This window comes from Phasianus colchicus, chromosome 16, assembly GCF_987193195.1.
Source record: "Phasianus colchicus chromosome 16, bPhaCol1.hap1.1, whole genome shotgun sequence".
NCBI classification, from domain to species: domain Eukaryota; kingdom Metazoa; phylum Chordata; class Aves; order Galliformes; family Phasianidae; genus Phasianus; species Phasianus colchicus.
Window position 1 is genome coordinate 7,121,382 of NC_143451.1, and position 25,856 is coordinate 7,147,237.

At 37.8% G+C, this 25,856-nt stretch overlaps 1 protein-coding gene across 5 annotated transcripts in view; it reads right to left on the minus strand.

Annotated features, from left to right (window-relative positions):
• Window positions 1–25,856, minus strand: part of GRIN2A (glutamate ionotropic receptor NMDA type subunit 2A) — a 163,839-nt gene that overhangs the window by 49,178 nt on the left and 88,805 nt on the right. For all 5 annotated transcript variants that reach the window (XM_090151239.1, XM_090151238.1, XM_090151234.1 and 2 more), the window contains 3 exons: window positions 23,934–24,526; window positions 13,128–13,242; window positions 215–420 (listed from right to left, as the gene is read on the minus strand). In XM_090151239.1, coding sequence (XP_090007365.1) covers window positions 215–420; window positions 13,128–13,242; window positions 23,934–24,520 — 908 coding nt within the window. In that variant the 5' untranslated portion in view covers window positions 24,521–24,526. The remainder of the gene's footprint in view (window positions 1–214; window positions 421–13,127; window positions 13,243–23,933; window positions 24,527–25,856) is intronic.

A 25,856-nucleotide genomic window follows, 5' to 3' on the forward strand; every position in this document is an offset into this window, starting at 1 on the left:
CTTACAAGTTTATAACTAGAACCTTCCAGCTTATTAAAAAGGAAGCACACTGTATGTGAAAGGGAGAAAGAGGAAGATAAATATGGAATGAAAAGCAAGAGAAAAAATAGCAAACTATCAAAAAAATATACACAACAAAATAAATAAGGGAAAGTAAAGAAAGAAAATGGGGGTGCATCTTTTGTACTTTTAAAAAATGGAATGATTTACTTACTTAATTTTGACAAATTTACGACATGGCACAGTGTTTTTTTGGCAGCTTTCCATCAAAGGATCCACATCTTCAACGATGACAAAGGGAGCCTCCTCCAGGGTGACAATACTCAGGTGGTTATCATCTGGATCACTGTCTGCAAAGGAACTGTACCTTGGCCAGACAGAGTACTTCAGGCTCAGTGAGTTGTTCTCCCATTTCCCCACCTGAAAAACCCAAGATACACAGGCTGCTCACATCTGCTTGCTTGTTTTTCACAAATGAGTTCTCATATTAAGTGCACTGGGATATAGGCACAGAAAATTACATTGCAAAGACAGTTGTTGTAGGGTTTTTTTGTTATCAAAATCAATTTAGAAATCTTTAGCAGTTGGAAGAAGTGAGAAACTGCACTGTGGTAATGACAAATAAGGTAATGCTATTTCAAGAGAGAAAAGCTTTACAAAGCCTTGATAATACCAGTAAATGGCAGCTATCACTTGGCCACAGGCGTACAGAAATATGGCAGCTATCATCTGCATTTGAACAGAACAGCAAACACGTCTGTAGTCAGGACCGATCTGTAAAGTAGTAAGAAAACAGGCCTCAAAAAGAAAAAGAAAACCAATGCCCTCGTCACACACGCACCAGGCCGATGACCAAAGAATCACAACAGTTCTACATCTTCTCTACAGAAATTCACATATTAGAGAAGGCTTCACATTTGAGAAGGCATTGCTAAGGCATTTTGCCTAGCCTTGGGGTTTCTGAGCTGGGCCAAACTAAGCAGAACAGAAGCATAATTCCATATGACATGGTTCTGAGTAGAAATAATACATTCTGCCTTAATTACTGCCAAATAATTCAAAAAGTTTAGCAACTAATCAAACAAACCTTTACTGTTAGAGTAAATATATGGTTTTAGGACTTGTGGGGAACATGTCCAGTTTTACTTTTAAATTATATATTTACTATCATAAATTATCTTATTTACTATTATAAATTACCCAGCCCTAATGAACCTGTATTTTTTTCCACTGCCAGAACACCAGCAGTGGGCATATGATTAAAAAATGATTTAAGTATTTTGAAAGCTCTAGCATTTTTAACTACTTTGTATCTGTAAATCTAATTGCAGTTTACTCGAGCGGTAATGACAGATTATATAAACGAGCTACCAGTCCACATAATTTATAAACCAATACATTTTAATAATCCTTCAGTTACTTAAGCTAAACAAATTACAACATAATCATGAGACTGGCGAAATATTTGTTTTGCAAGGAAAACAGTGGGAATTAATGATACAATGACAGGCTCAGATGCTAAAAAAAGACTGTATGAATTTTTTTTTCCCTTTGGTCTTCTAAAAACTTTAAAATGAATTGCAAAAGTGCCCAAAGAACATAATTTGTATCTCCTCCCATTTAGAGAAGTAGACAAATACGTGCCCTTTGCAGTTTCCTTTCTGTCCTGTTTCTAACACAAGATGTTTTGCTGAACTTTAAAGTAAGAGGTGGAAATGCCAAATCTTTATACACTTAAATTAGGAAATTCAAAATATCCCAAGAGAATGAGGAATTCTAAACTAGCAGGAACCAGGCACTGAAATTATATTACTTACAGTTCTAGTATGTAATTTAATCAAAACACAATGGATGTAGCCTTTGAGAAAAACAATTCCACGCACAGGAAAACAAATGTACTTAACTCTACAAGACAGTTATATTGCAAAAACCTGTTTGATTGCCAAGTTCTGGTACATAATCTCATTCACAGCAGGGCCTGTGCTGCTTTATGTCAGCTTAGACAGCATCACTGATGGCTACACCGTAAGTACGCCAGGAGGCTCCAGCCAGAGCCTTCCAGCAGACAACAAACACACTGAGTACAACAGTGGAAGATGTGCCTACCTATTCCAAACAGCAGTAAGAAAAGCAAGGTGACTGGGGCTCAATTGCCCTTGGGTGTCCAGGAACATGGCAAGAGCAGTGCATGCTGTTCTGCATGTCCTGGTAAGGACTCTGGAAGCACCTCCAGTGTGCATCACTGTCACACAGGCCAAAATGAACACAAAGAGCCCACCGTGATATGCACTTATCTGATCCTATCAAAAATACAGCGGCTGTTTTGTTGTTAAAACGGGAATCATGACATATTTCAATACTTAAAGCAATTGCCCTTTTATTGTTCTGAGGAGGATATAATCAGTGATGTTTTTAAGGAGCTGAACATGGGGAAACGCTCATTTTTTAGGTAGCTGCATCTCTACAGAAGTGTTATGTTGATTAAGTCTCTAAAATCCAAACATCTGCTTTTTCCACAGATTCACCTCCATAGTCTCTTATTGTATCAGTGTCAAAAAGTAATTAAGACCTTCCCTCAGGCCTCAGGAGCATCACCACTTCTCTCTGAAGAATTCTGCTGCTGCACTGCCAGCACAGTGAATTCACCTGAGCTTCAGAGAGGCACAGATCTCACAAGCATTGCAGGTCATCCCACAGTGCAGTGAGGGACACACAGAGTCAGAAAGCACAATGACAAAAAAAAGTACAAGATGAAGATTCCAATGTAATGAACAATGGCAGAATATTCCTGAGGAACCTTGCTGGTGGGAAGATGGCAAATAAGGAGGAGTAAATAGGAAGAGCCTCTATGTCACTCCTTTTGAGTAATATTTGTGTTGGATTTGCTTGACCTGATTTAAATAGAATGAACATTGGATGTACTGTCACTGATGCTGGACTCACAAGTGAACAGTTTTCATCTTTATTTGGTAATGGTGTTGAAGAACATATGTTGCACTTCTTTCTACCATTCAGCTACAGTTCTGAATGAACGAAACACTTTTTTTCTTATTTATTTTAAATTGAGGGTAAGAACTTAGCTTTCTGCAATTAAAGCACATAGTCAAAATACATTAAGGTTTTTGTAGTTACATTAGAAGCCTTCCAGCCTGCACAGAACTAATGGTAGCACTGCTAATAAGAATCTGAATGGTATTAATTATTTACACAGTGTTTTGTAACCTCATATATTATTTAGTTCTTTCAACTTCCTTGTGCAATTGATGGTATCAATTTTTAAAAGGTGAAGAGTTGAAATGACAGAGAAAAGCTGCAGATTAAGTAAAACTGAAACATTAATATGTTCCTGCTGAAATTCAGAGAATTTATGAAATTGAATCCATATTTTGCTGTCTTGCAAGATCAGCATTTGTGTCACTTAAGGAAAATTCAGATCTAGGACGATATCTAATCAGTATCTCTTTTGAATGCATGAAGAAGTTTCACATGCTTAGGTGGGAAAAACTGGTCTTAACACATTTCCATTTTATTTCTGAACTTTATAAAGGGATTTGCCTGTAAATGGCAGAATTTCTGTGCAAACTCAAATGTTTAGTCCTTATTCAAAACTCTGTAATGACTTACCTATGACAGCAAAGAAAAATAACTGAGACACCAAAAGCATGCAAGTCCTCACTTCATCTCTGAAGGCAGTAGAATAAGTTCATATGTAAGATACAAAAACTGAAATATGAAAAGTTCAGCTGCTATTTTCAGTGGGAGGCAAGCACTGTACTTTTCAAGTCCATGTTACAATGAAATAGCTGACCAACCTGGACAGCTCCAACATTTGCCTCCAGTGTCTTGCAGCACACTTTTTGCAGAACATGCTACTTTGAGACCATCATAGCTACTGACAAAATGAACTAAAAATATCATCCTCTGACCAAGTCCAAGTATCTAGATTGAAGGCTCAAGGGGTTCCTTCTTAAATTAGTATGCTTACCTTGTGATATTGATATCCCTTATACAAATATTCATGAAACAGCCAAGAAATCACTGCAGTGCAGGCTATGCTAAACCATTAATCATATGAAGGCAAAACTGACACTGAAGATACCATTGTTACACACCAATGAAGTGTAACCTGGGATTACAGGTTTTTCTCTAAAGATGTTAATGTTATCAAATCATGACACATATGGTTTATCATCAAAGAATTCAGAATAAAATCACAGAATCACAGAATTGCCAGGGTTGGAAGGGACCTCAAGGATCATGAATCTCCAACCCCCCTGCCACACGCAGGGCCACCAACCATTCCACCTAATGCTAGACCAGGCTGCCAGGGCCCCATCCATCTCATTGATTGGAATCAGACAGCAAAGCAGGAGGAAACAACTGGAAAAAAAGGGCAGGTGATTGTGACAGTATAAAGGCTCAATATCTACACCGTTACTTGTTAGCTACCACATAATGCAAAAGGTACAGAAAACCTGAATTACTTACTAGATACTTTATTTTTTAAAAGCAAATGTCAGCAGAATACACCTTCTCATACCAAGAACAACAAACAAGAAGTGGAATGTAGTTATTAGTTGCTCAAATCTGTTAAATCTTTTGGTTCAAACAACTGTTATGTAAAGGTATACAGCGCACAACACAACGATTGCAGTGCAGCCTCAGGAAATCTGCATGTTTTGAAGCACTGTTGGCAATATACCATAGAATCATAGAATGGCTTGGGTTGGAAGAGACACCAAGGATTATATCAAGTTCCAATGCCCCTGCCACAGGCAGGGCTGCCAACCTCCAGATCTGGTACTGGACCATATACCCTTCAACTGTATTCTAACAGAAAATGATGCATCTGCACAAGCCACTCTCTGATCAGTGCTGGCAGCATACAGCCCCAGAAGCCCTTACACCAAAACAGCTAATGAACTTATGTGTAGATTGGACAAAGTTGTGGCTAGATACTCCTGGCTGGACTAGCTGCATGAAGAATTTGCAAATAAATGTTGTTCTTTCTTATGTTTCACAAAACAGGAATCTAAAGGAGTAAGCAGTAAATCCACATATTCATAACAGAGACCTGGCATCATCTGCACAGCTAATCAAATACAAAAATAAATAGTGGTAAAGTCACAGATAGCATTGAAACACACTGTCTCTACTGTGGAAATCCTCTTACTACAGTGACGAAGCTTATTCTTTACGTCTGCAGCCTAGAAATCCCAACTTGTACATAACCAATCTCAAGTGAACTCTGCCATTCAGAAGTCTTCACTTATCTCACAGTCTTCAAGCCATCACTGCTTGGAAAAAAAGTTAGCCAGAGGCAAGAGGTCAGTGAGAGAGTTAAAACACTACAAAGGCCAGGCTGCCAAAACTCTATTTTGATAAGTTATGAGATGGGTAGAAGAGAACTTTCCTGAAGATAATTTTCATTGCCCTCCTTTTCCTGAAAGAATTTTTTTTCCACTTGAAGAAAGAAAAAAGTGAAAGAAATATGAATTAAATTTGAAATGAAAGTAATTTCAATTTGAAAGAAAGTTGAAGCAAATTTGAAAGAATTGTTCTTCTGGGCCTGAAGTGGTCAGGCAGTTGAACTAGATAAAATGTCCTTTCCACTTCAGCTATTCTACTCTATAAGAGAACAGATCAGAAAGCAGGCTTTTTTTTTTTTTTTTTTTTTTTTCCGTTCAAAAGATAAAAATATCACTTGAAATATCTTGTAAAAAGAAAAAAAAAAAAGGTGTTTTAATGAAGACATTGCATGTATAGTTCTGGACTTGCTGTCCAGTTTATCAAAATACATAGAGATAAATTTAAGTAAACAAATTTCATCTGCCTTAATTGGTTGAGGTTTTTTTTGTTTTGATTTTTTTTGGTTGGGTTTTGATCCATTGAGTTTGAAATTGTAATTTTTTTTTCTCTGAAACAGAATAGAAATACTGTTGTAAGATTTCAAAACTTAGTGTGGGGTAGAAAATCACTTCTACTAGCTAAGAGTCAGCTGAAAGCACAGCTTGTTAATGTTAGGCAGCCAGTTTCACATTCTAGCTGCATCACGGTGAATCTCAAGTATTTGGGTTGGTGTGGCAGGCACAATGAAGCCAAAACAAAACGCAACTTCTATGCTTGGTGCCACTCCTTAATGACAGGAACTAGATGAATAGGTATAGTTTGCTCAGGTTTCCTCCCTCTCCTCTTTCCTAGAAGATTAAAAATATCTTAAATCAATCTTCATTTAAATGTAACACACGGTCATCTTCACCTTCAACCATCAGCTGTGACAACATTTCACCTGATGACGAGTCGCTTCCTTAGCCCAACTAGGCACCTGTAGAATACATGAAAATATAGCTATTTTTAAAAAATGTGTTCTTTCAAATCTCTTTTTCATTTGGACAGTTGGTAGTGTGACTTTTGTTAGAATGACAGACATTTAATTGAGCATTAAATAAAGCAGAGAAGGAGTATTTGGACTTCTGGATTATGCAATATGGAAGGTGGAACTACCAAATGGTTCAAAGACAGGTCTAAAATTCTGATTTATGTTCCGAACTTAAACTCAATTAACTACATATAGTTACAGTCTCTAGCAAATTGAGCTACAGAGAAGAAAATAGAAAACTTAGAGTAAAAAGACCATAGAAGCATGTCTAGGAAAGTTCTCATTCTGCCTAGACCTCCTAAGAATTCAATTAACATTACTAGAGTAATTAAATTGAAAATGAGCTTAATATCAGCAGATGCTATAGTATTTCTCTGTTGGTAGATTCAAAAATAGAGGAAGGATGTGAAAATGCACTGAGATGGAGTTAAAAGTAATAAACACAGCATTGTTTTCAAACCAGAAAATTCAAGCTGAGGAAAATGTTAAAAAAAAAAATATATGGACATTCTCTACCCATGGAACTGTCATAATCTGAACCCAAATAAACTTTACCCTACTTTGTGGAAAAGCCATGAAATACCTAGGTGTTTATGATAAATTTCTGCCATTCCTAGTTAGATTGCTAACACAGTAATGTGTGGTCTCAATCCCAAAGAAATATTGAAGATGACCTCCTTTTGAAAAGAAAGCAATAGAATTGGTTTTGGGAAAGATCCTGTCCCAAATTATAAAACCTCTTATATGTGCCCAGAGGAATGTCACTCTTACAATATATAAACAGATACATATAGATACAGTCAGTTCTTTCACATACAAACGTAAAGAGTTTATTTCACTATTGTAGATGCAAAAACTAGTGCTCCCATTATAAAAAATGTGTACATCTATCACTGTATTTCTTTTAAACATCCACATTCTTCTTTATTTCTTCTTTATATGCAGTCCGGAATTTTCTCTTTTGCTTAACAGAGAAGGAAAAACAAAAAATAGCAGAAAGCATGGAAGAATTCATTTAACATCAACCTGAATTAGCAACCACAGGGTCCTTGTCTCATTCATCTTGTCTAAAGTACCTTACAGATAACATGTATTAACTATGCACTTTGGCCACCTTATTCATGCCTATTCATTTTCTGAAGATCACAACTTAATAGGCCAATAATTAACTATTTGGTGTGGTTTTCTGAAAAGCAACAGAAATACAGCTAAGAAAGAAAGAAAAGCAGCAAAACTACTCATTACTGTACACTGCAGAGTCCCCTCTCCTGCTGCACCCTAAAGCAGTCTCTAAATAACACATAGATGGTTGGTATAACCCTAATCATACACCCTCATGGAATGAGAGAAACAGAGAAAGGCCAGATCCTGAGCAGAGAGACAAAAGAGCAGAGCATTCTCCTTTGCATGCCAGCGCTGGCACAAAAAGAAAGTCTGTCACACCAGCACATCTCAGAGAAAACAAACAAATAACTCGGTCCTATCACCCTCTTCCCAGCAGATGGGAGCTGTACGCAATACACAGCCATCATCCTTTTGTAAGGGAAAATGTTACACGACAACACAGATGCTAAATGCACTCACAGGATTACCCAAATAAACCTTTAAAAAGGAAAAGAAAATAAATCACTGATTCTTTTTCTACGCTGAACACACAGATATTGCAAACATACTTTTTGATCTGTCACACTTTTGTGAGGAAAAGAATGCTGAGAAAATACAAAATCTAACTCATCTTGATTTATAGAAAAACTATTTGTTGCTTTTATTTGGCCACCCATTTCCACGTACAAGGCAAGTCTTACGTCAATAACTAAGGAGCATAAATCAACTTTGTCAGAATAGTAATAACAAGTAGCAGCAGAACAAAGAACACAAGAAAAATCCTTTCCCCAGAACCAGCATCTGTTGTGGACCTTCTGTTGCAAATCTTTGTGTTGCTTCATGCTGGTCAAGGTTTGCATTTCACAATGACGTTCTTAATTTAAATGACAAAATATGATGTGAGCATTTTCATATTTTATTAATAAGGAATGGTTTACAGCCTTAGTTGAAGATGGCCATTTGAAGACTTTGAAGTTTTCAAAAATTAGTGCAAAATCTCACATGGGGTATGCAAATGTACTGTTCATCCCTTATGGTTGCTCCTTACACTGACAGGAAAGCAACAAGACCACGGCCATCAGGGCTCATAGGAAAATTAAATACCCACAGAGATTATAAACAAACAGGAAGGAAGAAAACTAGAAATAAGAATGGAATAATCATTCTTTGGAATACAGGATTTAAGAAATGGTGCATAACAGTTGCTGTAAATCAAAAAATCCAGCACAGTAAAAGCTGAAAGGCCTTTCCTTTGACCAAGTTAAAGCTCACTGACACAGAAGCAATGTAGAAACAACCTTCACTCAGCAGTACCAATATAAGGATGTTACAGTAAGACTGAATATCCTAAGTGACAAGAATGAAACAAGGAAAAGACAACCTGATATGTTCAGGGCATGCTGCATCTGCTATGGACATCACAAAGCTACTGACATGTAGTACAGCATTAGATCACGCACTGTATGTCATATAGACATATTTACTTACAAATTTTAGCAAATGTCTATCCCAAGACATCATCATCATAGGATTATAGAACAGTTTGAATTAAAGGGGACCTTAAAGATGGTCTAGCTCCAAGCACCTGCCATAACCAGGTATACCTCCCACTGGACCAGGCTGCTCAGGCCCTCCCCCAGCCTAGCACTGAGCAATTCCAGGGATGGGGTATCCATAGCTTCTCTGGGCAGCCTGTGCCAGTGCCTTACCCACCCTCTGAGTAAAGAATTTCTTCCTAACTTCTGATCTAAATCTACTTTCTTTTAGTTTTAAACCACTGTTCCTCCTTCTATCACCACACTCCCTGCCAGAGTCCCTCCTCATCCTTCCTTTAGGCCCCTTCAGGTACCGGAAGGCCATCACAAGGTCTCCCTGGAATGATCCTTCAGCTGTCATGAACCTAACTTCTCACACAAGTTCCCCAAAAACATCCTGTAACATCTCAGTGATGGTTTATTATCACAGTACTTTGACAAAAAAACTCTGTCAGAAATCTGACCAAGTGTTAGGCTTTCCAGTTTCATCTATGCCATTTCATCTGACAGTTGTCTTTTCTTAGCTACACGAAAGTGGATGTCAGTAGACAGATGGAGCTCTCTGTGAAGACCTTGGTCCATTTATTCCAGGCAGGAATCGCGCACTCTCTGCCTATCATTCCTTCCTAGATACAAATACGTACAACCTCATACAGGGCTTGCAAATCTGGCATATGTTAGTTTATCAGAGCAAATTCAAGTTCTACATTAATTCCTGCATTAATAAGAAAGTTTAAAATCTCTGGTTACACTTAGAATAAATTTGGAGATAAGTAATGGTTCGTCCATTACTGTAACTTGCCTACTGCACTCATGCTCACCAAAGCAAAGAATAAATCACAGATCTACAACTTTAGTCAGTATTGGTCCAACATTTAGTTCTCAGAAGAGAGAAGAAAATACTGACATCCTCAAGCTAACTTCACCTGTATTAATTGGAGAGCACCAACAAAACTACTTTTATTCTGGAACTCATCTTTACATACAGAATATAATTATCTGTAAATGCAACACAGTCCTCCCAACCTTATTTAACATACATCATACACACAGCTAATTAAAGTTAACCTGATTTTGCTACTGCTATTTATATTCCAGTATATGATTTTAATATTGGGTTGATTGGTTTCATGTCAATTAATTTTCCCAATTTAAGGAGAATAAAAAGCCCAAAATGAAACAAAAACTAATAGCCTGTGAAGTTTGGAACTCAGTGAGCAGGCAAGGTGAAACATAAAGGTCACTTTGCACTGAGATGAGCTTAATGGGGAACGTGCAGCTGGTACTGATGGACCTTCAGATTTTCTTCAGTTTAAGACAGTGTTGCTGCAGAGCTTTGGTGATCATTGGGCAGCACTGGCAAATATATTAAGTTTCATTGAAACATTAAGCTTGTCTTCTTAAAAATCTCTTGTCTGAGAACAGCAACCCTGTTGCCTGTCAAGATTAGAAGGGAGAATATGAATGTTGATGTCAGAAGTTCGAGCAGCTGCTCAATGATCTGTCAAAATATCTTGCTGGATGCCTGCAGAACATGCCCAAAAGTGATTTTCAGTCTTCAAACTATTATCATCCAACCAGCTTTTTTCAGAATCAGATAGGGGACAAATTCCTCACTCAATCCCATTTATATGTAAAGTTTCTATTTCAAAGTTTTGATACTGAGTCAGCTGCAGTGGAAAAATGAGTTTATTTTCCTAGGGGTAAGTTGTATGCTCTTCAACTATGCTTGAACGAATTTTCTATAACCTCAAGCCTTGAATCAAGTATATCAATTCTGAGACCAAGGAAAACTGTGCTTAAATAAAAGCAGATTATTACCTAAAACCAAAGAAAATTGAGTTTTCATATTAAATCTTGTACTTTCAAGAGGATGCTGGACAAAAATAAATCTTCACATAAAACACAATTACTCTTTCTTATATAAATAATAGAGCAAGTACTCAAAATTTCTGTGTACATTAGTTATATTACAAGGATTAGCAGACTGTTGCACTGGCAGTTTTTCACATGAGCAAATCATTTAATTAGATTCTAGGATTTGATGTTTTCCATCTACGACTGAGAATATTTAATAAGATTTCAGTAAAACAATTCTGTGATACTAACTGAAATACTGCAATCAGAAGTAAATGTGTGCACTTGTCAGGAAACTCAAAGCAGGAAATGTTGGACCACAGATGTCAGTTTTGAAACTGAGCAAAACAGTGCAGTGAGAAAGCCAATTTCTTTCTCCTTTTCCCTATGAGATATGAAGTGAGGAAAGAAACTTGGAAAGAACATCAATACGGCACTACAGAGATGTTCAAATAAACCTGGGGTGGGCAAGAACCTCCTTGCGTGTCTAATCAGAGGAACATTTCTGTTATTTCTGAAGAGCAGAGTGAAATTCTGCTATAAATGTGGGGTGCTCCAATATGGCTGAGAGTTGCCTCCAGCTTGCCAGGATAATTGATTAGTCGGTTTATTTGTCTTCATCCACAGAGGCAGGGATCAGCTTGTGGTCAGAGGAATAATTCTGGTGGTGACAGCCCGTTCTTGGCTGCCTTTCACTTCTCTGCTCTGACATAATTAAACCTGGCTGCTTTCCCATAGTCTTACGATAGAGAAGCAGACAAAACCGCAGCTAGGGGCAGGCTGTCTCTACCAAAATATCTCATCTGGCCTCTACCAAAAGAGCTCTAAATCTAGGTAGAATCTAGGAGTAGATGCATAACATTCTCTGGGCAGCAGTGTCCTCTCAGTCACCCTTTTTCATTCCAAAAATACCTCATACACACCAGATGAAAACTGTAGGTCTCATCCTACAGAAGCCTTGTAGCCCAGTGCAGTAGGTGGAGTGTATGCTGCTGTCATACGATATGCTCAGTTAGCTACAGCACAACTGGACTGAAACATCCATGCTCTCATATAGGAGACACCCAAAGGTTAAAAGTGGCTCAAGTTATACCTTGGAAATACTGTTGGTGCATATATTCAGCATTTCTTCACTCATTTTTCAAGAGCATTTAACCTATTTCCCCACGTCAGGTGAGTGCTCTCTTTAAAGAAGTATCAAGATCCAAAATAAATTTATGACACCGTGAGCACTGTTGTCTACCTATATACCCATTTTCTACCCTCAGGGCCACACTAATATTCCCCATCTAGGATAATACTTTTCCAGAACATTATATGTGATATGGAGACTGTTGCAGAATTTTAAAATTAGATAAGTAATTGGCATAATGGATACTAAGCAAGAGATTCTCCAATGATTTTAACTGACACATTCGGGTAGAATTAGATTTATCCAGAGAATTAAATCTGCATCAAATGAATGTCAAGAAGCACACAGCATAATCTAGGACTACTTTCTATGTTTTGCATGACTAGCATATTTACAGAGATGTCCTACATCAAATAATTCTTATTTTGTCATTATTATTCAACATCATGAAGAACCTGACAGTCTTACAAAAAAGAATTGGATTTATGAGATCCTAAAACTATCAGACAAAAGAGTTCAAAGATTTCAGCAGCAATTTAGATAATGCACAGTCATGCTCTATAAATTTAAAGTAGATCAGGGGGTGTGATACATCTGTATTTTTTCCCATAGTGCAAACAAATACTACGGTGCTGGTTTTTAACACATGGTATCACAACTATCCTGCAAAACATCAGAGCCAAAATTGAGAATAAAATCTGCTTAAAGTCTGTTGAAAAATCCCAACAACCAAGTAAAAAGACTTTTCTGTACAGCTCCTGGACTATGTCAAGATACACAAATCCATGCAAACTAAGACACTTAAGGTCCAAGTTTCAGGAAATTTTTCAGTCACCCATCCTATCTGGCTAAATTGTGCTAGAGAAATGAAAGGTGCATTTCATAAAAACCTGAAATCCATGTGGTATCTCTTCACTGATAGGTTGCTTTCCTCATTAAAATTCCTTAGACCTACTCAAAATAAAGCAACATTATCTTCTCTGAACTGTTGTGACAAACCTGCTACAGCAGAATATCATCATTGATGTGCGTGATATTAATCTGTCTGCTCATCTTTAATATGGTTCTGCCAAGTCTCTCCTACCTCCTCTCATGTCCTTTACCTACGGATGATGCTCACCTTCTCCCACACACGATCTTTGTTCAGTACGATCACCACCAGCCTGGGGTGTGCCTGATAACCATCAGCAGTGAAGGACAAATCTTTACCTTCCCAAGTCACATTCATCATAAACCTGGAAAAAAAAAAAAAAATCATTGGAAAATTAATCAGCTGTCCAGTGGTTAATGAGCAAGTTAATTCAGTCATCAGAAGCACCAATGAAGTCCACGCACTAAATCCTGTTAATGCTGTAAAAAAACATGAAGTCTGTAAGGTTAAGTTTAGTAAAGACTCAGTTTGCAAATGTGGAGATGCTGAAAAATTTTGGGAGTCTTAACAGAGAAGAAAGTACAATATTGTTTGTTAAAAATAATACAATTCATAACACAGACATCATTTTTAAAGTAGTTTCCACATCATGTATGACTTATCCACTCCATGAATCATCTTTTTAGCATTCTGCACAACCTCACCAGCTCTTCAGCACCACTGTAAATACATCAGACCTGCATATAATATCACACTTTGGTCTCACTGCCATAATAGCCAGTGGACCTAGACTTGTTCACCTACTCAGAGCTCAGTGTATGAGTTGACATTGTAGCTTTCAAACTGTCCTTATGACATGAATCATTTCCACTAATGCCTTCAGCCAAAAAGCAGTAATGAAGGGGTTGATAATATTTCATTTCAATATTTTTAAAAAGAAAAAAATGTATATTTTTTAGTTTTGATTGACTTTCATTATTTTTCAAAACATACATCAACTAATTAGCACTTCAGATAGGGGGGAAAGAAAGACATTTCAAAAGGTTTCAAACTAAAATGTACAGGGAAAGGAAAGATTTCTTTTTTCTTTTGTTGAAACTGTTGGTTTAATCCCAAATTTCCAGCCTTTACATTTGAGCATTGAATCAAAAACTGCTTACCACACATCTCCATGCAATAGCTATAAAACTGAAAATCTATGCAACTGAGTTTTTTATTGTTATTTTTTTTTAACAAATTTAAGTCAATAGAAGGCTATTACTCAGAAAGCTACTACACGTGTCACCTCTCCTAAGATGGACCACAGCACTATTTGCTTTCCCTATCCTCCTACTCTATTGCCACGTTAAGCTGCATGTTCTAAAAACAGAAAACCACTTTTAAGCAACCCTGTCATTAACAATGATTACATCAACTATATCAAGTCATTGTCCCTGAAGTTTTGAAATTCCTTAGTTTTTACTAATTCTAGTATAATCTACCTAGTTTAGTAAATAATGTTTTTATTTCCCAATTATTGCTCTCCATCTGTCATTGAAACATGTAGCCTCTTCTCCAAAGCACTGCCCTTTAGGTGATTCAGAAACGTTGGCATTCTGGCCATTCAGAAAATTCTTTTTGCTCCAGACTTGTTTCAAAAAACTTTTTTCTCCTCAAAATTTTCCACAGAATTGCAACAGAAATCCGTATCTATATTTGTTCCAGTTCTACACAGCTTCAGTGTTTCTCAGTGAGAACAGATTGCTTCTACTGCTCCAGGGTCAGAAAGAGTGATGAGAAACTGCACTTTTTATTTAAAGCACAAATATGGGGATCTTGCTGCCAAGAGTCTCAAGTAGAGAAGCGCATAGGCCACGCTCCCTGGACTGAGACACTGCAAAAATCTATCATTTTGCACATTGCCCAAACTCCCACACTTAGGAAAATCAGGATGAAAGGGAAGTCGGTAAAATGATGGTAGTGGCATTGGTGTTCTTTGGCCAAACTGAAAAAAAAAAAAAATCCAAACTCATGGTTATCAACGTGAGCCTGACCGAGTTATCCTGCGAGTGAGAGGAGAAACTGCATGCCCCATCCTAATGGGAGACCCAGAAGACAGCAGACTCTCCACCCTGTATCTGTGGTCTGAAACAGCCTGGTTCCCAGGCTATTCTATGAGATAAAACTCAGTTCAGGTTTTCAGCTACAAGTTCTTCTTGAACTCCTCACTTAACACCTCTATTATCCAAGCCCTCAGAGAGATGTGCTTAAAAGTTACTCCAGAAACTCCTCACTCATTGCACTGTGCTTTTATATCTACAAGAAACAGAAGCAATTTTACACGGTGTATTTGTTTCTACAGTAGCAGTGTGGCCTCCTGGTGAATCTGACATAGAAATAATTCTTCAGCGTCACGTTCAAAGGAGAAGGTTTTGTGTAGACTTAGCTGCCTGAAAATCCCAGCAGCAGAAAGCACACTAAATAAAAGAAGATAGATCCAGGAGAAATAATGATATTGTATCATAACAGTTAATAATTAAATGAACACTGCCCTAAACAACCATATTAACACCATTCAGCACCGGTTTGACAGCAATTTATAAATTCACCCATCACAGCAACTCATATTTTATGACAGAGTTCCAGCGTGAAAATTTTCCCCTCGGCAGAACTTTGCTTTTCAGTTGAACTAATTTCCCATACACTACATTTTTCATCCAGCACTGAAAGAGCTTGCTCAGGAATAAAAAGCTTGTTTGCCACCTCGGGAGCAAGCAGCAAACCAGCAGGCAGAACTTGCTGGCAGGTATGTGTAAGAAGCCAGCACAACGCTCACTCACTGCTGAAAATTAAATGTGCTGTGACCCAAGGAATAGCATGCTGAGGGAACCACCACCAAGGAAAACTAAGGACATGATGTGAAAGCAGGCACTGCTTGTATTCATATTTCCCACCATCCTTTATAGGAGGTCTATCCCTTCTGATTCATAAATATGAAACAACCCTCTCCCAATGAGCACAGGTTCTTATGGGGTCAGGCACAAATGCCCCTATTTCCACAAAACTGGGAGCCAGGAACGTTGTGCCCTCCTAAGGGCTGGAGCACACATACCCACCATACTACATAAGGCTTTGGTGTCCAGTCAGCATTTTCATTATGTAGTCACTGGTGATCAGACTTGAGTTGAACCCTTCTTGTGCAAATTTTAGTTGGATTGTTATCCTTGGTTTCAAACACCACTCATCATATTTTTGAGATTTATGTGCAAATCCTCCAGAGTAGAAGCCATTCGAGCACCATCACAAGACTCAGAGCTGTAGCTGCAGTAATGCTCAAGCACTCAACATAAAAAAGATTAAATCTAAAATGAAAAACATACATTTTAAACTGTGTGATTTTATGAGCCATTTAGTAGTGAAATACATCTTGCAAGCTTAAAAAAAAAAAAAGTCCTCTAATCTGTAAAAGTCTCTTAAATTTTATTGTCATCCACAAAGGTATCGGTGAGTGACGCAGTCTGAGCTACTCCAGTTTCTCAAATTGCAGCAATAAAAAAGAGCTTCAAAGAGATTCTTGTTTCCCTGAAAAGATTCTTCGGTACAAAATTCAACTGCCTGTGTTTTTCAGAACTAAAAATCTACATTCACATCTGAGTTGTTCGTTTTTTCTCCACGAAGGACAGATGTCCTGCTCTGCTTCTGCTGGCCAGGATCCTACACTGCCTGTCTCTTAAGAAAACAACTGCAGGCTGGTTAGGAAGAGTGAAGAAAAGAAAGTATTTAAATTATACACTATTCTTACAGAGATTTAAATTCACCCAAAATTAGTTCTGTGCAAGACGTCTTTCATTTCTGAATTGTCAATATATATTATCATTATTTGTATTATTTATAATATTATATATTATAAATATATATATATTTATATATATATTTTATATATATATATATATATTATAAATATATATTTGAGGTAGTTTTGCAATTGCCTATGACTGTGGTGCTTGATTATTTGCACTCCTTACTTCAAGGCAGTAATGCAGCATACACCTTGGATTAGTCGTTAATCTGATTTCATACCTCATTAATGCAACAACCTTTGCAACAACATGATAACAGGAAGCCCTGTGGTGGTGTTATGACACTGAAGTCTTAATTGACTTTTGCTAACTGAAGTTCATGACTAAGATTCCCCAGTGATACGTGCATGAAAGATGGGAATTTGGGGCAGAAGCTAAGCTGTTCTCCATACTAAATTCAAAATAGCTTTTTAATCATGCAATGAGCCAAGCCTGTACTACATTTCAAAACACTTTTAAACATTTATACAATTCTTTTCACTTTCCTTAACAAAACTGAAAAGAGAAACGCTGAAACATTCCAACAGAAAACTGTTCACATTGAATTTACAGCAACTCTTTGAAGCACCAAGGTTAAAAAAGTGCTCTTGAGATTTCGAACTTAATGTTTATAGATCTGGAAAAATCAAGAACTCTGTTATTGGACTTGTGAAATCCAGCACGTGGCCTGAAGTTCCCACACGACCCACAACTCCTGCAGCTCACAGCAGCTCAGCAAACTCCTTCCAGTGCCATCACAACAGACTATCATTTCTTATTTAGCCAATTCCTCGCCATGGGGCAGTGTTTTGAGTTTGTGACAAGCCCACGCAAAGGACAGAAACAGCCAAGACTGAGGGAAATACCAGCTTCATTTAAAAACAAAAACAAACAAACAAACAAAAAACACCAACCCACCTCTCCTCTTCCTCTCCCAAATAAGGGACTTCCAAAATGAGATTTAAAGGAGATGAAATATCTCACAACCAACATCCAAACAGTATGAACCAATCATTTTAATAATCTTGACTGTTTGGGCCTGGAATTCACCCAGAATCATACCTAAAAAAGCAGGAAGGAATCCAAGCTTTTTTTTTTTTATTTATTAAGCTATGAAGTTTTTTTCTGTATCTTTTTGGGACTAAGCTTCTGATGCTATGTGAAATCTGGAAAATATCAATAGAAACTTGATGAAAAGTGATTTATCATTAAGAAATAGCCTTTCTAAAAAACATCTATGAAATTAGTATTTAGAAGTCTGTATGTAAGGGATATAACGTGTTGTATAAAGTATGTGAAGAAACAGGTCTCAAACAGACCACTATTAAACAAGATAATTATGCATTTTTCAAACAGATAAGCATATTTTTCAAGACCATTTTTTTATCATAGGCTATGTAAGATATTTTTTTCCTCACTTAAGGTCCTTCCCAATAATGCAAAGAAAGAGCCTCCTCTTCATGCCTCTTCCTCCTCCTCCACATCCCCAGCCCTCAGCCTCCCGAATATAACTCCTGCTCACAGAGCTGCGCCTCCTTAGGCCTTGAGCCAGCATGGATGAATCAAGTTTTAGGAACAATATGCTCAGTGACTGTGGAAAAGGAATGGCACGCCAACTACTTGTGCCTTGTGCCAGCTGTTCCTTAAAGAACTAGATGACACCAGATCTGGAAATGTCATTTTGCCCCAGTTCTGCCAGACCAGCATCTAAACTCTTGGGGAACCCTTTTAAAAAAGAGGTGTGTGGGAGCAAAATTAGGAAGAGTCCAGCTGGCTGGGTGGGTGCTGCAGGCTAGCATAACCCATCAAACACCAGAAGGTTTAGTGAGCTAATCTTATTATCAGTAAACATATTAGCACTTTTTTTTTTACAAAATGTTGTTATATTTTGCGTCACCTCTCAGCAGCACCTCAAACTTATCCCTGCAAAGCTTGCCTGGTTCTCTGCAGCAACACCATCTCCAATATCCTTCATATTTCTATTTTGAATTCCAATACTTGCTACTAGCCCCAAAACTGGCTGTGTTCAACTAAACAGACCATGCTTGTTCTTTTGTTTTTGTTTGGGGTTTTGCTGTTCTTTTTGTTTGCTGGGAAAATGTTCTGGAAGCTTCATAAGCAGGTAACTGACTTGCTTTCTGTTTCTTAAGCAGACCTAACCAGGGAAAAAAACCTGATACAAATTTTCTATAATTTCAGAATCACTTTGTCTCAGTATGCCACCATCATGTCAGGATGCTGGTGAAGTTCAGTTTTATTTTGAAGGAAACAATGACAAGTTTCATCAACTCAGTTCCTGTTGCTTAATGCAGCTACAAAGAACTACACCATGCAGAAAAGTTTTAAACTACTGAAGAGGGCACTTACAGCACATGAATTAAAAGAAGTGCAAATAACTGTTAGTGTTTAAAATATGCTCACTGGCACTAAGTTAGATTTAGTGTATCCTTGCAAATCAAAGTCCTAATTAGAAAGTATACTCAAATTAGCTATCTCCTTACACACCAAGTAAGCAGCATATGCAATTATGGAAGCTTGGGTGACACTCTCAGATCATCCCTCTATGTACAGGCACTGCTATGAACACACAGTGACTACTGGCTCATGGGCAACCTGCTGTCCAGAACACTCAGATCCTTCTCTGCAGAGCTCCTCATCACAAGGTCAACCCCTAACCTGTGCTGATGCATGCAGTTATTCATCCCCAGGTGTAGGACTGGATGAGGTTGAACTGCATGAGGTTCCTTTATCTTTGCTTAACTCCCTAGTCTGTCCAGGTCTCACTGAATTGCAGCACAGCCTTCTGGTATGTCAGCAAACTTGCTAAGGATGCATTCGGTCCCTGGATTTAAACTGAAAAAGGGGAGGTTTTGGTTAGATATTAGGAAGAAGTTCTTCATTCAGAGAGTGGTAAGGCACTGGCACAGGCTGCCCAGAGAACTTGTGGATGCCCCATCCCTGGAGCAGTTCAAGGCCAAGCTGGATGAGTTCCTGGACAGTCTGATCTAGTGGCTGGCAACCCTGCCCATGATGGAGGGATTGGAACTAGACAATCTTTGAGGTCCCTTCCAACCCAAGCCATTCTATGATTCTGAGATTCTATAACTTAAGATCCCTTCCAACCCAAAACAGTCTCTGATTCTATGAAATTACACTTAGTTTTTCTGCAAGCATCTCTACTAGTAAAAAAGCATTTTGCTCCCTATATAATTAAATAACAGTACAGCTTCAAACAGAATATAAGGCAGATGATCCTTTTCTTTCCCTCCAAGTCTTTTGACAGAATTTAATGAAATGAACAAATCTCTGAAAATTGGAAAACATTAAACAGATATGCTGGATTATCCATCAAACCATTGTATCCAAGTAATACTTGATTTCTCTTGAAAGAAAAAGAGGAAAATGCATCTGTCATTGCTAAAAGCTGGCATCGAAATATTGAACTTGATAAATGAACACCAGGACTTCAGGGACAGCACATTCTCATCATCTGGAGCAGACGTTTCATAGGCAACTTGCAACAGCAGCACAACAGCATGGATAAGAAAATGAAATGTTATCATAGGCCATCATCTAAACCACTTTGGACTTCAGACTGCTGCTGCTCTCTGGCTTAAGTGACAATGAATAATGGAAACAATGTGTGGGCAGAACACGAAACCAAAGCCTGCCCAGAGCAGATTTTTAGCCATACAACTTCCATACAAAAAGTAAGATGACCTCCAAAATCCTGTATATTTTTCGTTGTATTTGGAAACTGGATGTAACTACACACAAGATCAACAACTGACCTCTGGACAGGCATATCAAGTTCTTTTTCAGTCATAACCCACCATAACCAAACCCGGTTATGACTTTTAAACACAAGTACTCTACTAAGCCATGCAGAAGAAATTTTATTCATGCAGCAGTAGAATCTTCCATGACAACTAATAGGGTTATTTTGTTTTGCTGTTTGTTTAGATGTTTCTTTTTTTGTAAGAGAGCGAGCATTTGTTCAACTGACACAGCTGTAATGAACTGCTAATTCTAGCTATCCTGCAGTGCTGCTGCCAGTATTTTGCACAACAGTATTTTTCTGTATTGGAAGATTGTAGGTCTTACATGAATGGCAAAAGATCTAAATACATAGAAACATATTTTAAATGTGTTGAAAAAATTTCCCTATTTTATTTTAAATCCTTTACTTGTTAAGAAACACTGATTTTTGCATGTGTATCAGAAATGAACAATGATTGGACCGTTCCAAAAACTAAAGCAAACCAGATTTTTTCTGGGTCTAGAAAGCTAATAAAAGCATTTTAGAATTGCCATGACAGGGAAAGGATAAACCGAGTGCTTCAAAACATATATATCTTCAAGCCAATTTAATACACAAAAGATTTGAAAAAGAGGGAGGAGGAGCTTTCACTTCATAGCTTTCTTTACAAAGAATTTCTTTAGAAGCGGAGATGAACCTCACTAGATGTGGGAAGCAGCACATAAAGCATTACCTATCTCCATTTACACGCAAATTAGCTATTATGGCATCGCCCTAGAATACAATACTAGGTTTAAAGCTGAATTAGACTGTCATTATAACAGATGGAATTTAAAATCCTATTTTCTGCTATTTTCTGCTCTCCTCTTGAGTTTGGTTTTGCCTAGGCATCACCTTATAGAGTCACTTTTCTGCTCTCCACTGAGTGGTCTTTCCCTGAGCTGGGAAGTGGTGCCCCCTTGTGCAGCCCCATTTCTCTACCAGCAATGCCCAGCATAAACAGCAACCCAGTACAGCAGGCCCCAGGTCCATCAGCTGTTTACAGTATTTCAGCCCTTTACCATTGTAAGTGTATTCCAAAATCCTTTGTTCAAGTTTGTTCCTTAATACAGCGTGTTATGCACTTATCTTTTAGTAGAAAATACAAAGCTGCACTTTTTGTGGAAACTACGAAGGTTACATTTCAGAATAAAATCCCAATTTAGGGGATTCCTTTCATCTAGGAAAAAAAAAAAAAAAACTTAACATTTAGGGATGAGAAATATAAAGTACAGTGAACCTGCATAACTCACCTTGGCATGACTGGTGAGCTCCTGGAGATCACCTTTCCAGTGCTAAATGTAAACTTATTTTTCTTACCACTTATATGTGACAAGAATAGTTTTGAGGAGTTATTACATAAGGAGCACTTTTAAAACTTCATTTATTTTAGTGTAATACTAATATTTCTAAATTAAAACCAACCTGTTTCCTGTTCATGTGATGTTGGAGAAGCTCAAAGCGCCTTCTGTACAGAAAATACATTTTCACTTTGCAGCTCAGTGTTGTGCAGCATAAAAAGACTTTACTAACCAAAATGCACTGTGTTAAAACACCATTGAATGTGCATCATTCAGTGCACACTGCAGAATCTCCTGGTGAAGTCTAATCTCCCTGCCCAATCACTCACAAGCCCTATTCTCACAGTCATAAATTTTTCATCAGAAAAAAAATGATACCTTGAAGGAGGACAGCTTGCACTGAATGCTGAATGCCTAATTCAGCTCCACAGCTGTGAACTGCCAGACCTGTGGAGTTCAAGGTCTTATGGCCTGTCCAACTGAGCCACTGTATTTTAAACACCAACACACAGAATGCCACTTAATTTTTTTGCAGAAAAGAACTTAAAACATCAATAGTGGGCTTCTTTCTTTGCATGGATCACATTGTTAAAGCACAGAACATAGTTAAGGGGATATCATTTGCTTTAAATTTTATCTATTTCAGCCAGTGCACGATCTGAGGGTTGCATACATGGTATGGGTAGGACAGTCCTCCCAGCAGTGCCTCCTGCCATGGGTGGCAGCTCTACAGGAGCCATGCCAGCATGGCAAGCCAACACAAAACTGCCTACTGGCATTCTCCTGGGGAACGAGTGGTAGTAAAGAAAGAGTTGCAGATTTTCTGCAATCCCTTCCATGAATTTGGACAGTTTTAGAAGCAGAGGCTTAGAGATAGAAAAGCTGGGACACACACAAAAAATCGAAATGTAATATCAAAGAAGGCTGTGTCATACTTAAAGTATGACTTCCACCTACCTATGGAAGTTATACCTGAAGAGGGCTGACCAGTTTCTTAAGTTTGGCCTTACTGTTTGTGCACTACATGTATGAAGTGATAAAATGCATTTACTCAGCACTATTTGGCCTACAAGGAAGGTTTTGAAGCATGTTGTATCTTAAAGTTGCCATTTTCTAAGAAAAAAAACCAAAACACTCCAGGACACCATACAGCAATCAACTCCCAAACTAAATATGCACATACATCTCAGAAGATTAAAAACATCCCATAAACTCCCATATGAAACTGTCACTGATTTTTCTGGCAGTTCCAACCTCCTTTCCTTTAAAGAGCTGCATCTGCAATATTCAGTCAAAACAAATTTCATAAATGCTGCTTAGCAATATCCCTAGGAGAGATTGTGAAGAGCTATAAAAATATGCAAGATTCCTTTTACTTCCTCTCAAAAATCAGCTAAAAAAAATTGTTTCTGTGTGGCAAATATTATGCAACATTTGGGATACAAGTAATGAGTATCACATCCAAAGGGGATAAATAAAAGGACAAAATTAATAAATAAATAACAAAGAATCCTGATTTAAACCTTATCAGTTCCCATATGACAAACTGCTCTGAGAAAACATCCATACCAACTTGGATTGTGCAGATGAAGTTTTACAGTTATTCTAGAGGAAGTGACAAAAATGAAATGCTCACAAGAAGAAATGACAGATTTCAGTTATTAGGTAGTAAAAGCTGGATAACTAATCGAATGCTTCTATAATATCCACGATCACCTACTTAACATTACACATCTTTTCTTCTGAAACATTACCATCTTCCTGCCGATGCAAACGAGAGTCCCAGTAACAAAGGCAATCTCTTCAATAGCTTTTTGGTAATGTACCTCACAGTTCAGGTATGCAATAGCACTATTTTATTAACTTAATTTCATACCACCACCTAAAATCAATTTCTGTTGCCTTCTACATCAGACTCAGTGCTTATTCTCAACAGCACATATCATTTCTCTGTACAGTTAGCAATGTAGCAGTTCTTACTGCACGTTCCCTTGGAACATCTGAAATTCATTGTTCAATAGGGGTGTGATGGCATTATCAAAAACTATTTTTCTCCTTCAAGAGACATATAATACAACTATAATGGAAAACTACTAAGGTTACATAGGAAAAAAAAAAAAAAGACAATAAACCTTACTGGTGCAAAGTGTGAGATGGCCGGTCGTTTTTCTCCAGTTGACCATAGCAGCTAGTTTTTGCTTCAGGAATGAAGGAGTACTTTTCCAGCATGGCTGATGCAGCAGTGGCAATAATCCCAAGGCCATCCCGCACCCGAGCTTCTAAACTGTAGTCCCATTCGTCATAAGATGCTGAAATGAGTCCCGAAGGAAATTCCTTGGGGGTAATTTCTGTGTTACCACTAACCAGGCTTGGAACTATCCAAAAGAAATCATACCCAGTAAGGCCCAGTGAGCGAGCCTCATCTAGTATGTAGACAGCTTCATCCTTGGAACAATAGAGCAGGATGACAGATGAATGAATTTTCTTCAGCTGAATTTGTGTCTTGGCATCTCCAAAGGCAGTATCAAGAATGATGATGTTCTGCATGTCCCATCCCACAAAACTATTTTCCACTGTGGTCTTAATGACATTGATGAAGTCTCGATATCCAGGGAAGGTGGTGGTTACCAGAGAAAACACGTGCCAGTCATAATCCTGCATGATCTTAAGCATGACGATGGCTTCCTGCTGGATAGAAGCCCCAAATTGGAAGAATGTTGACATCACATCCTAGAATACAAAATACATCGAAAGATTACAACTTCTGGACAAACCTAAAAAGAAGTGCATCTCTACTTCTAACTCTTAACTCCACCACAGCTACCAAACTTCTGTTGCGTTTAAAGAACTTACTGTGCTCTGTCATATTCAGATCATTAATAAGCAAGGCTGATTGTGAGTTCCACAGCTAATTAAAATATTTACCAAAGAGTGACAATTTATTATTTATGGAAGGTATTTCCAATAGGTTTGTCACATGAAGACAATTGAATTCAGTACTTAGTGAGGAAGCGCAAGCTCCTCAGAGGGAACCACTCAATGTTAAACATCTCATCTTCAGCTTTAGAGTCATCAGACTTTGACCCAATAAATTCCTAGCAAGTTTCAGTCACAGTGGAACTAAATTCCAATACACATGCTGTACAGAAATGAAGCAGCTCTTTTACTTCTAAACCTACTATCTGAGAGGTGCTTTACCTCCGTGGGCTCACCCAACTTGGTTGAATTTGATAAAACTCCACAGAACTCCATTTATTATCCCTATGTATCGAGTTCACTGCTGCTCCTAAGTTCACTAAAGTTCGTGCTCCACTCGAGTCACAAGGCCCATTGATGCCCGATGAAGAACTAACAGGATGTCACTCCAGAGAAAACCAGCAAGCTGCCAGCATCCACATTAAATGGCTGAGATGGAATTAAATTCAAACATGGCTCCTAGGAGTTGGACAAAACTAAATACTAAAACACTTAAATACTAAAAATGGAGCTTTTCCTCTCATAAACTCTTTGCTAGCAAAATAGTTTACAAAAGGAGTTTTGACCAAACATTTTGGTAAAGTTCACACCCATATTGCATGAATCTTTTTCATATAATTGTGAATGTTAGTGAAAAATCCAGCAACTAACATCAAACTGATCAAAACGATGAAAAGATTGTAATTATATGGTGAAAACAACCCTGAAGTCAGGAAAAGTTAGAAAAAATTTAGTTAGAAATAGTTGTGGAAGAGATTAAATAATTCTTTATTCCAAGTGACTTGATTTTCCTGCCCCAAGTTAGCTGGATTCAAACACTGCCATGTAAACAAAGAAACAATAAAAAAAGAAAGAAACGGCCAGCTGAAAACTTTGTGTTTCCTTCTGTTGCACATGAACGTACATTTCACAGCCAAACACCTCCTAGCATGTACCACACAAGAAATAAGTAATCTTTCAAGTGCTTTTCGTTTAACATCATTTGTGAATATTGCATATGATGTAAAATTGTCATTACAGGTCAGCACTTCAACATTCCTATGCCTATGCGTACAACAGACTCTAGTTTAGAACAGTTCTCTGT